We start from the raw sequence: 11,988 nt of genomic DNA, 5'->3' as shown, positions 1-11,988 counted from the left end.
TGGGGTTGTATATGCAGAGAAATAACCATTCAAAGTCAAAAGATCAGTTACTCAAAAATAATTTTATTACTTTTTCTATACAATTGAACTGTTAACATAAATCTTGCATGATACAAAAATAAAGGTACATTTCATGAGGCTGATTACTTTTCCTTATGCTGTTATAATGTACTAAAAGATACATCTGATTCTACTTAAAAAGACAAATTGTTGAATAAAGGGAAAATGTCCTTGTCACATTTAAAAATACATTTTGTAAAAAAATATGCTTTAAAAAATGACATCAAGGCCTTAATAAAAAAATCTTCCTGCAGCATTCATCATTCATGTGATACTGAAAACTATTCAAAGATGTTCCTCTTGATAATTATCTTAAAAAGGGTTAACTTCATTTTAAAATCCTTCATTTTAAAAACAACCTTAAACATTATGGTCGTGTACAATAATGTAAACTTGAATTTGACACCTTTTAATTATTTTTACTCAGAATTGTGTATTTATAAAATGTCAGTAGTGCAATAAAAAAAAAAAGTCTTGATCAAAATCTTCATAGTTCATAGCCCATCATAGTTAAACAATTACTCCATGTTTTGACCGCAGTCTGTGTTTTATGCCCATCCTGGCATCCTCCTCTCTCCTCGTCATCCTCAGCATCTGTAGGTGCTACACAAAACCACTCCTCCAATGACGAGCAGAGCTCCAGAAGCCCAGCCAACATATATGGAAGCCCCGAGCTCCCCCCTCCTCCCCTCGGTGGCCAGGGGGTTAAAGAAACCAGTGATGATGCTGTGAGCCGACCAGCTAACAGGAATGATGCACAGCAGCCCCGCCACTATAAACACAACACCCCCAGCAAGACCAATCTGACCCTTGGCTGGCCTGTCGTCCCGATAGAAGTTTGTGCAGCGGGCCCCAACCACAGTGAGCCCAATGGCCACCACACTGACAGCAATGGAGACGCAGATCAGAGCCCGGGAAGCCTGCAGTTCCTGTGGTAATGCCAGTATGGAGTCGTAGGCTTTACACTGCGAGTGACCTGTGCTCTGGATCACACAGTTCATCCATAAACCCTCCCAGAAGACCTGAGCAGTGATGATGTTTGCACCAATAAAGGCTGTCACCTTCCATGCAGGCAGTCCACAGATGAGGATGGTGCCAAGAAAGCCGACAATTGCTAAACACACACCCACAAGCTGAGTCTTCATTTTGTCAAAAAATAAAAATCCAAGGCAGGTAGTCAAGTTTGCCACAAAGTCAAAGACAAAATAATCCACCTTCTGAGTCAGAGATCATTTTTTCCACAGCGCTTTCACTCTGTTGTTGAAGCTACTGGTATTGATTTGCTTCATGGTTTCCAGAGCAGGTATGGGAAGGCAGAGCTAAGGGGAGGGGACTCTGCTACTTTGCAGGTCAGGTTTCTTGCTTGTCCTGATTCCTGCTCACTATGAAAAGGTGGGAGGAGACAGCTGCCAACAAAAGAAGCCTTGTATCAAAAAATGTTTTCCGACCCAGAAAAGGTCTCTCTTTTTCAACACTGAATTAATTAAAACATTAATTTAATCATTTACTGCTAAAGAAAGCTTAACATTGTGGTTGGAGGTAGAGTTTCTATTAAAAATTATTTATAGCTTGGAGGAAAGACAACATACACTAATGCATGGAAAGACTGAGTGGATGATATCATGCAATGTTTATGCTTACCAGTGTGACATGATTAAGAACCAAGCACTTAGAATACAGAGTAAAGATTTAGCAGATGTCTGCAGTATCATCCTGGTTTGGCATTCACATGAATATTTAGACTTATTGAACAATGGCCCTGAGAGCTCAGTGCAATGCATTTCAAGGCCACATTAGTAAGACACTTGCTGAACAATGTACAAGATAAAAACCACTGCAATAATTGTAACCACAACCCAATAAAATGTGTTGTTCTTTTTAAATTGCTTATGGAGCATTTCTGAACAGGAAAATTATTTGGTTTAGAGTGATTGTAAAAATTGAGTTTGATGCACGTTTGTCAAGCCTTCCGTAATGTATTTAGTAGCTGCAGCTATTTTGCTTTTAGCCTTAGTTAAAGGGTTTAAAATATCTAGCTCTAGTGAAAAGTATTTCAGATAGTCTTAAGCATATTATTTGAGAAAAACCGGTCACTCACCCCTTCTCAAGGCTGTTTTATGATTTGACATCTACCTTGCTCGTGTAAATGCAAGTCAGCTGCTAAGAAGAAACCCCGTCATAGTGTAGGACTGATATTCACATGCTGGATCACTTTCATGGAACCAGTGACTTAACCGGACTGAGCCACCGCTAACTACCAGTAGCACCTGTGCTTGTCTACAACCTCAAGAGGTCACGTCCCATTAGCTGAAACACTTGCTTAAAACCAGTTATTGACAGATGTACTTTAAGTAGAGAACTGCAAAAGAGTCACACGAACAAGCCAGGTTAAAGTCATCAATAAAATTTTTAATTAAGAAAAATTATCAGTAAAACACATTAAAATATTACTTGTAAGAGTTTCAGTCCCATTTCTTGGCGCAAGAAAAGAAGGCAAACGTGACTACGAGCTGGGCTTTCAAACATAAGCTCCACCGCTGGCCGCTGAGCGAGGGGCAGAATATTTAACAGAGTATCTGCTATCCTTAGGCCTCTGGCAAGAACAGCAGAGAAGTGCACCTCCAATGAGCAGGAGTCCTGCAGAGCCCCAGCCGATGAACAGTGACGCTCCAAGCTCCCTCCTCTGTGCGTCGATCATAATGGGGTTGTAGAAGTCCCTGATGATGACATGAGCAGACCAGGACACAGGGATCAGGCACAGGATTCCACCAACAATGAAGAACACGCCCGCAGCAATGGCCACCCTGCTCTTGGCAACTTCATCGTCAATGCAGTTTGTGCACTTCCCCCCAGCAACAGCTAACAGGACTCCCATGAAGACAATCAGAATGGAGATCACCACCAGGGCTCGGGCCGCCTGCAGGTCACGGGGCAAAGCCAGGAGGGAATCGTATACCTTACACTGCATCTGTCCGGTGCTCTGCATCACACAGTTCATCCACAGGCCCTCCCAGAAGATCTGCGCTGTCACAATGTTGTTTCCAATGAAAGCAGACACCTTCCACATGGGCAGAGCGCAGATGATGATGTCGCCCAGAAAACCAATGGTTGCCAGGAAGATTCCAAAAATCTGGAGGCCTGCAGACGCCATAGTGGTCAGAAGTTTACGAGAAGCTGCGTGAATAGTCAGTTGCCGTAGCAATGCAATATCAGCTAGTTTCTGAACTGCAGTTTTATACCAACATGGTGGGTGTTGTTTCCCCTGATTGGTTGTTCATAATTGTTCAAATTGAGAACACCTGTGTTAATTGAGTTTGCGTCATCAAATGGAGTCGCAACAATCCAGACAGTGGTGGTAATGCAACACATATGGATGCCAACTGCCATAAAACTCAACAGAAGAAGAAGTTTGTGTCATAGTGTTGTTCACATATTGGTTGATTTGTAGTGTAAGTCAAAGTTGGATTTGGTTTAGGTGTTTTGTGAGATGACAAAGTTTTAGTAGCGTGTATTTTACATTTTAAATGAAATACATTATTATCTTTTTGTTCTCCAATGAATTTTATTTAGTCAAATCAAAGTCATCAATTATTTCCCTTATTTGTGTCAAGTAGCCTATGCTTTACATTTTCTATTGTTTAGTCAATTTTTTTTAAACTCAAAAGTTGTAAGTAAAGAATATTCAAAAACATGTTGCAGGTACATTTCCACATGTGACTTTTGTTTAAAATATATTTGAATGAAAAATGTCAAGGTTGGTAATTCAGTAGAATCATTGTAAGAAACGAAGCATTGCAGGGTTTATTTCCACATGAGTGAATTGCCAAGTAGTCCCATTCTTCTATTAAGAGCACTTCATAAATTGTCCTGATTTACAATTAGCTTTATTTGTAAACAAAATGAACATGAGATTTCCCTGGTGAATTCCTGCTGGCCCACTTTGTTTCATGTTCTGTTATCAGTGTAGCAATCAAGCTGAGTGATTTCAGCTGTGCTAATTGGTCAGTGAGCCTCAGCTAACCTGTTGGGTCTGCCAAAGAGGAGTAAATATAAGCTTATGTAACACCTTACAGCCTTAGAGGAAATGATTGTGTCATTTACATTTTTTCTACCAAGTGAAACAAAAACTCTTTTAAACATAATATATTTAGTACTTTAGCATATTAGGTTCTTTTAGACAAAACATTATAAACTTTGACTCCTGCAGCCCTTGTTCAACAATATGTATAATAGGCTAAATCTAATAATTTATTTCAGGTTTTTCACACAAGATTTACTTTCCACTATCTGAAGGTGTTCAGTTAAAAGTGGGTTTACATTCACTGCCACTTGGTGGTGCAAAAGCTGGAGGTTTTGAACATGAAGATTTCAGCTCTGTGGTTTTAAGCGTCACAAAGATGATTAATTGGTTTGTCAAACATTTTCTTTCTTACTAGAACATTTCTACAACTAGCATGACAATCTGAACAGACATGTGACTTTTACTGTGTCACAACTAATGTGTGAGTTTTAGTTCTCCTGTGAGTATCTGAGCAACTACATTGGCTGGATTGGCTCCTCACATTTCCTCTTGCACTATCATCATATCAAGATTATAATTTAACCTGCAAAAGTAATGACATTCACATTGGCCACCTTTGTGTTTGTCGTTGTTTGTCAAAATATTGAAGCGCAAGACAATGTTTAACGAGATTGTAAATACAAAAATGATTCTCATGAAAGCATGTTTTCATGATCCTTTAGGTCAAAACACGGTAACTTCAGGCAGAGTCTTTGAATGACCTTCATCTGTCTCCTTTTTTTCTGCTCACACAATTATTTATTATCAGAAAGTGTCTATTGCAGCAAATAGCTTCATAATGTTAGCTGGCAGTTAATAAGTTGTAGTTATAATAAGTAAGTCTTTTATAAACTACTGCTATTCTGTGTGTTTATGTTTATGTTCTTCACCGTATAAATAATCCCACCTAACCTCCTGGCTGACCTCCTCACTCTTTCAACATCACTGGTCACCTTTTATAATTTTTTTGTTATTGTCATCTTTGGTTTGCAAAAGACTTGAGGTCTGTAACAACTTAAACAATAAACTTTTGTTTTCCAAAAAGACTCAAATTTGAATGTTGAAACTTTTACAGCATCGGCGAACATTAACTGAACCACACTGGTTTCTTTTCTCTCTCAGAGCTCTGTTGGGGCACCAGACGGCCTCTTTGTGTGAGAGAAACTCCTCTGAACTCAAAGGCAGCATGATGGATGGTTTTATCTGAGCAGAGGAGGGGGCTACTTGGGGACTTCTGTGGGTCATATAAAAAACTTCAAACAGTAGGAGAGGTTTTAGTTGGCAGCCCAGTGAAGAACTAAACACAAGAAGTAGCAGGAGCAAATAAAAATGGCGTCTTTAGGGCTGCAAATTCTGGGCGTCGGGCTGGCGGTGCTTGGCTGGATTGGAAACATACTGATATGCATGCTGCCCCTGTGGAAGGTGTCTGCTTTCATTGGAAACAACATTGTGGTGGCTCAGACCATCTGGGAAGGTCTGTGGATGAGCTGCGTGGTGCAGAGCACGGGACAAATGCAATGCAAGGTGTATGACTCCTTGCTGGCCCTGCCTCCGGACCTCCAGGCCGCTCGAGCTATGGTGGTCATCGCCATCCTGTTCTCTCTGTTCGGCCTGTTGCTGTCTGTGGTTGGAGGCAAATGCACCACATGTGTTGGAGACAAAGTTGCAAAAGCCAGAGTGGCCATCTCCGCAGGTGTTTTCTTCATCCTGAGTGGGGCTCTGTGTCTGGTGACGGTGTCTCTGCCTGCTAATACCATCATAAAGGACTTCTATAACCCAATGGTTCCTGATGCCCAGAGGAGGGAGCTAGGTGCCTGTCTGTACATGGGCTGGGGAGCATCTGGACTACTGCTGATCGGTGGGGCTCTTCTCTGCTGTCAGTGCCCATCGGGACGAGACCGCTACAGTGGAGCAAAGTATTCTCCGCCTAAGTCAACAACACCCGGGAAGGAATTTGTCTAGTTTGCTGCACAACATTTAAAGCAGGACATTTTGAAGAGCACTGAAATTGACATACTGTCCAAACCTGTTTTCTTATCAAGTTGTGATTTGAATGGTGACTAACTTTTTATAAACTAACACACTGTAGCCTTTTGTTTCTGAAACATACAAGAGACCTTATGTGTCATGTTACTATGCTAACACAGTATTGAAACATCATTTTAGTAGGGTTAATTCATATCTTTTTAAATTGTATAAATGTTGTGCTATGTCATTTAAAAAACTAATAATTAAATCAGTCAGGATAAAACGATCCTGATGTGCCTTCTATGTATTTCTGCAACATAAGAGTCTTTTTCAAATAGTCTGTTTTTTTTATTCCAATAAACAGTATTTTTTGTCAACTGTGTTTTATTTTTTGTCTGAAGTGGAGAAGAAAACTAATACATTTGCTTGTGTGATGTGAGTATGTTCAATTTTGAAATACTTCTTGTGAGAATTTATGTTTTATGCTTGTTTTAAGGTTAAACGTTGCCCTTTTTCAACGTATGATTTTCATATCAGTTGATATCAACAAATTACTATAAAAAAGTATGATCCTATTATCTAATAAGACATTGTTTATAGATTCAAATACTCAACAAGAGAGTCCAATGAGAGTGAGTACAGCGTACAGATTGGACAGCCTCTTAGAGCAAACATTAGTAATAGAGATAAATTCATCTTACCTTAATTATATGTAATAGTAAATCGTAAAATAAATCATCTTCATCTCCCTTAGTTGAAGGATTTAAATGAGTGTTACACTTTCAAACATTACAGATCAGAATGATCCAATATTATATGTAACATTTAATGTTGACATACTGTAAATGCTTTTACAATTGATAGGCAGACTTTGAAGCCACTGGCTGATTGTAGTATTTGTACTCACTGTATACACAATGTTGTATTTCAACATACAAGTAGGTCACATTTTCAAGAAAACACTTGCCTTTTTCACATTGTGGCTTTGCTTTCCCACTACAAGCCTGATCTCATCTCATCTTATTGTCCAAAATGGACACAGACACAAAAGTGAAAAATTACAGGGGAGGATTGTTTTTCTTGTCAGACGGCTTTCAATTGAAAACTCGCTGAACAAAAAGAAAACCATTAAAGAGCTTTAGGATAAATTATCCTGACAAGACTTGGCAGATGTGCTCTTACTGTGCAAAGTGTAAATGTCCATTCCTTGGAGGAATAAAATAGTTCCTTAGCAACATGAATCCAAGCATACACTGTCCGTGACATCCATTTTAGATAAGACAGAAACTGTAAATAATGCTTTGATTCAAGGGCAGTAGATTACAACATGGCAAACATTTCAACCAGATACAGTCATTCCCAGGAATCTGCCCCCTTGCCTTCCTGAGAGGTTTATGTTGAGACGTTAAGTTTCAGTACTATTATAGTGTGTCTGCAGGTGCAGAGTGCAACAAGAAGAAGAGAACATGAGAAACTGTAGGAACAAAGACGCTTTATTTTATCACATTTGAACTACAGTAATATGTCAACAGTCTTCATTTAATCACTATATACAGTCCATGTTTAGATGGTCAAATATTCAATTTAAAATAATTGCAACCTTTAAAACTTTTCTAGGTAGCAATCTAAAAAACAATTACATTTTAGGTTTTCTGTATTCACATGTATTTTGGTGCACCGTTTCTTCTCAGTCTTTGGAAATAGTATAACTTCTAAGAATACGTATTTATGTCCAAAACATTGTCTGATAGAAATCTTATAGTTTTTGAGCCCCTAAATTCACAGTTCTGGAAATATTTTTAGTGATAAAAGCAGATGTGAACAGTAGTCTTTCACAGTGTCTTTGACATCATTTCACACGTTAAACCAGAAAACCAAAATCAAACATTTAAAAAAGACAATATATTTTAATGTGCTGTCATTTAAAAATTGTAAGTTTTTTATAATAAACTACATGAACACTTTTTTTCTTTTGTTGGCAGAAACCTTTTAGTGAGAAATCAACAGAATTGAGCAAAAAAAAAAGTGATTGCAATTGTAACTGAAACACTCACACATAGTCCACATTTGACGAAGCGGTTCTTGCAGGGGCAAACTTGGCAGGTATGTAGGGTCTGCTGTCTTTGGGGGGGCAGTTGTTGCAGAGCAGGCCTCCTCCCAGCAGCAGCAGCCCAGCGGAGCCCCAGCCGATATAAAGTGCAGCTCCGAGCTCCCTCCTCTGAGCAGCAATCACCAGAGGGTTATAAAAGTCCCTGATCACTGCATGAGCCGACCACGACACTGGGATCAAGATAAGTAGGGCTGCGATAATGAAGATCACCCCAGACGTGATGCACGCTTTGGCTTTGGCCACTCCGTCCTCCATGCAGTTGGTGCACTTTCCTCCAACCACGGCCATGAGCACGCCAAACACCCCGACTATCACAGAGATGATCACCATGGCCCTGGCCGCCTGCAGGTCTTGAGGTAGAGCCAACATTGAGTCGTACACTTTACACTGCATCTGGCCCGTGCTCTGAACCACACAGTTCATCCACAAGCCTTCCCAGATCACCTGGGCAGTGACGATGTTCGCCCCAACGAAAGCGGTGACTCTCCACATGGGCATGGCACAGGTGATAATGGTGCCTAGCCAGCCGATGAAGGCGAGCAGCACACCCATGATCTGGAGGCCCTGAGAAGCCATATTTAAGTTACTGCAGCCAGGAGGTCTCCGTCTGAAAATGTATCGCCTTGGAGATTACTCTCGCCTTGGAGATTGCGTTCTGAACGCAAGCAAAGCCAACAGAGGATGTTAATTCTTGAATTTATTTCACTGTCACTCCAGCTTGGCCAAGTGTTAGCTTTGCTCTGATAATCTGAGGTCCTAGTGTGAGAAGATATCTGCCCACTTTTGTGGTTTTAACTTTCGGGGTGGAGTTTCTGTGATCACAGACAAAAGCTGGGAAGCTGAGAACTGATATCCACTACCCTTGTTTTCCTTGAGTTCATTGTTCCCACACAAGCATGGTTTGTTACCCCCAAGCAAGGATTCCAGCCTAGGAACAATGGCTCTAGATCCACCTGTGCTAACACACACGCGCGCGCACACACGCACACACAGACACACACACACACACACACACACACACACACACACACACACACACACACACAGCACCACGCACACACACACACACACACACACACACACACACACACACACACACACACACACACACACACACACACACACACACAAAGACACAAACAAACAGCTTACTTAGGTCAAGCCTTAAGCAAGCACACACTCTGAAGGAAGAGAAAGATAATGACTGACCCAATCGTCATTCAACAAGAGAGAATATTCCTTTGTGTCACTTTTTGTTATTAACATCACAATCAAAATGTCACCCTAACCATCTTAACCTTGTGGTATCATGTTGAATACTGGTTTGCATGTTGAGGTACTTTATACTTTTATTCATACCAGTAAAAATGTATTCTTAGAGGAAGTAGTAATAAACCTCAGAAGATTAAACAGCAAGACATGAGCATGCATAGTAGAATCAGTATAGTAAAAGATATTAAAAAATGGATGTGGTTATTGCCAGGCATCTTTATATTTTATCTCAAAACAAATGAAAGATCGATCCAGTGAGTCCAGTAGTACAGGTATAAAATGCCTGCAGGCTCTCAGTCTGAAGAAAGACCTGTTTTTTTTTTTTGCCACACCTAAACCTGATCTACAGGAAATCATAATGACAAATATTTCTCAAAGGCGTTGAGGGTATGTTTTAAACTGTTTAACTGTTAACCATTGTTAACAATAGATCAATGCATCAAAAATTGTGTTTTAAAACAATAGAAGCTAGATCAAGAATTTGTGAAGACTTCAATGATTTGCTCAGTTTTGAACAATAACGTTATCACATTATGTCACACACAGCTGCTGTGTGTGAACATTATCACAAAAGCAGAAGAGTTTTGTTACAAAAGGTTTATTTACAGCATAGATGGAATATCATGAATCTCTTACACATGGTTCGTAAAAACAACCCGCATACATTATATCAAAAACAAGAGGTTATACAACATTAAAAATAACTACAAATCATTTGCAAGTAACTGTGTTAGCATGTTTTTTTTCCTGCCTTGGCAGTGGTTCCTTTCTTGATAATCAATCCCCTCAACACTCTCATGAAGAGTAGAACTCAGGAATACCTTTTTCTCAAATAAAATCTGAAATTCATCTAGCCACAACCTAGTAGCACTGGTTTATCTGTCCCAGTAAAAACAAGTCATTCTAGGTCTGCTTCAGACATAGTCTTTCCCGGATGCTGGTGCAGAGGCTTCAGATCTGGCAGCCTTGTACCTTGCAGTGTACGAGTCATTATCCTTAGGTGGGCAGTTGCAGCAGAGCAGCCCTCCTCCAATCAGCATCAAAGCGCCCGCTCCCCATCCGATGTAGAGTGCAGCACCCAGCTCTCTCTTCTGGCCACTGACCAACAGGGGGTTGTAGAAGTTTTGGATGATGGTATGGGCTGTCCAGCAGACAGGCACGAGGACAAGGATCCCACCTGCGATGAACATCACTCCAGCTGCGATGCCCACCTTGGATTTGGATGACTCATCCTCCACACAGTTAGTGCACTTACCCCCGGCTACAGCTAGCAGGACAGCCAGGATGCCTACCACAATGGCAAGGATGGTCAGGGCCCGGGCAGCCTGGAGGTCGGAGCTAAGGGCCAGCATGGAGTCGTAGACCTTACACTGCATCTGCCCCGTGCTCTGGTGTACACAGTTCATCCATATACCTTCCCAAGTGGTCTGCGAGGTGATGATATTGCTGCCAATAAAAGCTGAGACCTTCCACATGGGAATTGCGCACACAATGATGGCACCAATCCAGCCAAGGACACCAAGAGCTGCCCCCAGCATTTGTAACCCAGCAGACACCATTGTGGACCTGTGGACTTGTTCTTCAGTGAAACTTCTTTGTCTGGTCAGCTGTGACTTGAAAGTTCTCTCTGTATTCTGTACTTCCGCTCTTGAAAATATGCTTTTTTTGGTCTTCTGCTGTGTCCTCTTTACTCAGGTGGATTTTCTGAATGGTTGGGGATGCAAAAGAGAGCAGGTACATATGATCTCGACTGTTAAAGAGGAGGGGCCAGGAAGAAAAACAGCTCTCAACAGCTCTTGTTCTTCAGGTCCACTCCCAATCACATAACCTGTTTAGCCGTTCTCGGGCCGTTGATGTAACAAACAACAAATTAAAACTGCCCATCATGTAGCACCATATGCATGATACAATTCATCATTATAACACAGAACAAGTATCTTATTAAAGAAGTTGGCTGTAAAACAGGATTTATTTATTTATCCCCCCATCCCCCATACCCAGTTTCACCTGAAGTAACAGGAGGGTGGAGCTAAATCCTGAGTGCAAGGTGACTCAGTCTACTTTGAATGACAATACATCCGACAAAAACTGGAGACTGACCAAATATGGTCTTGTGCTCAGTGCTTTTGTTCCATTACACCTTCACAAAGTATTGAGCTGCTGGAGTTCAAAGAGTGACAAATAATGCCTCCAATCAATCAGTCAATTAATAAATATCTTAGGTCTTAGACAAAAGAGTTACTGTGAGTATTCTTTATAATGACAGTTATAATATGGAAGATTTGGTCAGTAAATTCAATGAATTCCTTGTAAATGTTGGGCCTGAACTAGCAGAACAATCCCAGTTACTGTGACAACCACTGAAAGCAATGAAAACCTCAGCTCAATGGTTCTCACAGCAGTGGAAGAGAATTAAATTATGAATATTGTTGAAACATGTAAAAACAAGACACAAAACAAAAGCTGTTGTGAAATTTACATGACAATAGAGGAAATTGACAGGATTTCACAACCATTA

At 40.6% G+C, this 11,988-nt stretch overlaps 4 protein-coding genes across 4 annotated transcripts; 1 reads left to right on the top strand and 3 right to left on the bottom strand.

Annotated features, from left to right (window-relative positions):
• Window positions 1–43: 43 nt before the first annotated feature.
• LOC132988158 (claudin-4-like) lies at window positions 44–1,889 on the bottom strand. Its single transcript, XM_061055356.1, has one exon. It carries the CDS (start codon window positions 1,203–1,205, stop codon window positions 648–650), a length of 558 nt encoding a protein of 185 aa, XP_060911339.1. The 5' UTR covers window positions 1,206–1,889; the 3' UTR covers window positions 44–647.
• Window positions 1,890–2,455: 566 nt separating this feature from the next.
• On the bottom strand, window positions 2,456–3,282 carry LOC132988155 (claudin-like protein ZF-A89). Its single transcript, XM_061055353.1, has one exon. It carries the CDS (start codon window positions 3,209–3,211, stop codon window positions 2,579–2,581), a length of 633 nt encoding a protein of 210 aa, XP_060911336.1. The 5' UTR covers window positions 3,212–3,282; the 3' UTR covers window positions 2,456–2,578.
• A 2,107-nt stretch (window positions 3,283–5,389) lies between these two features.
• Window positions 5,390–6,465, top strand: LOC132988156 (claudin-4-like). The gene has a single exon (XM_061055354.1). The coding sequence runs from the start codon at window positions 5,450–5,452 to the stop codon at window positions 6,080–6,082; it is 633 nt and encodes a 210-aa protein (XP_060911337.1). The 5' UTR covers window positions 5,390–5,449; the 3' UTR covers window positions 6,083–6,465.
• Window positions 6,466–7,576: 1,111 nt separating this feature from the next.
• Window positions 7,577–11,236, bottom strand: LOC132988160 (claudin-4-like). Its single transcript, XM_061055357.1, has 2 exons — window positions 10,554–11,236; window positions 7,577–8,784 (listed from the first exon to the last, which is right to left on the bottom strand). The coding sequence occupies exons 1-2, from the start codon at window positions 11,027–11,029 to the stop codon at window positions 8,139–8,141; spliced, it is 1,122 nt and encodes a 373-aa protein (XP_060911340.1). The 5' UTR covers window positions 11,030–11,236; the 3' UTR covers window positions 7,577–8,138.
• Between the last annotated feature and the right edge of the window lie 752 nt (window positions 11,237–11,988).

Source organism: Labrus mixtus, chromosome 14 (genome assembly GCF_963584025.1).
Source record: "Labrus mixtus chromosome 14, fLabMix1.1, whole genome shotgun sequence".
In the NCBI taxonomy this organism is placed as follows: domain Eukaryota; kingdom Metazoa; phylum Chordata; class Actinopteri; order Labriformes; family Labridae; genus Labrus; species Labrus mixtus.
Note: the sequence above shows the minus strand (reverse complement) of the source record. Positions and strands in the feature narration are given on the sequence as shown.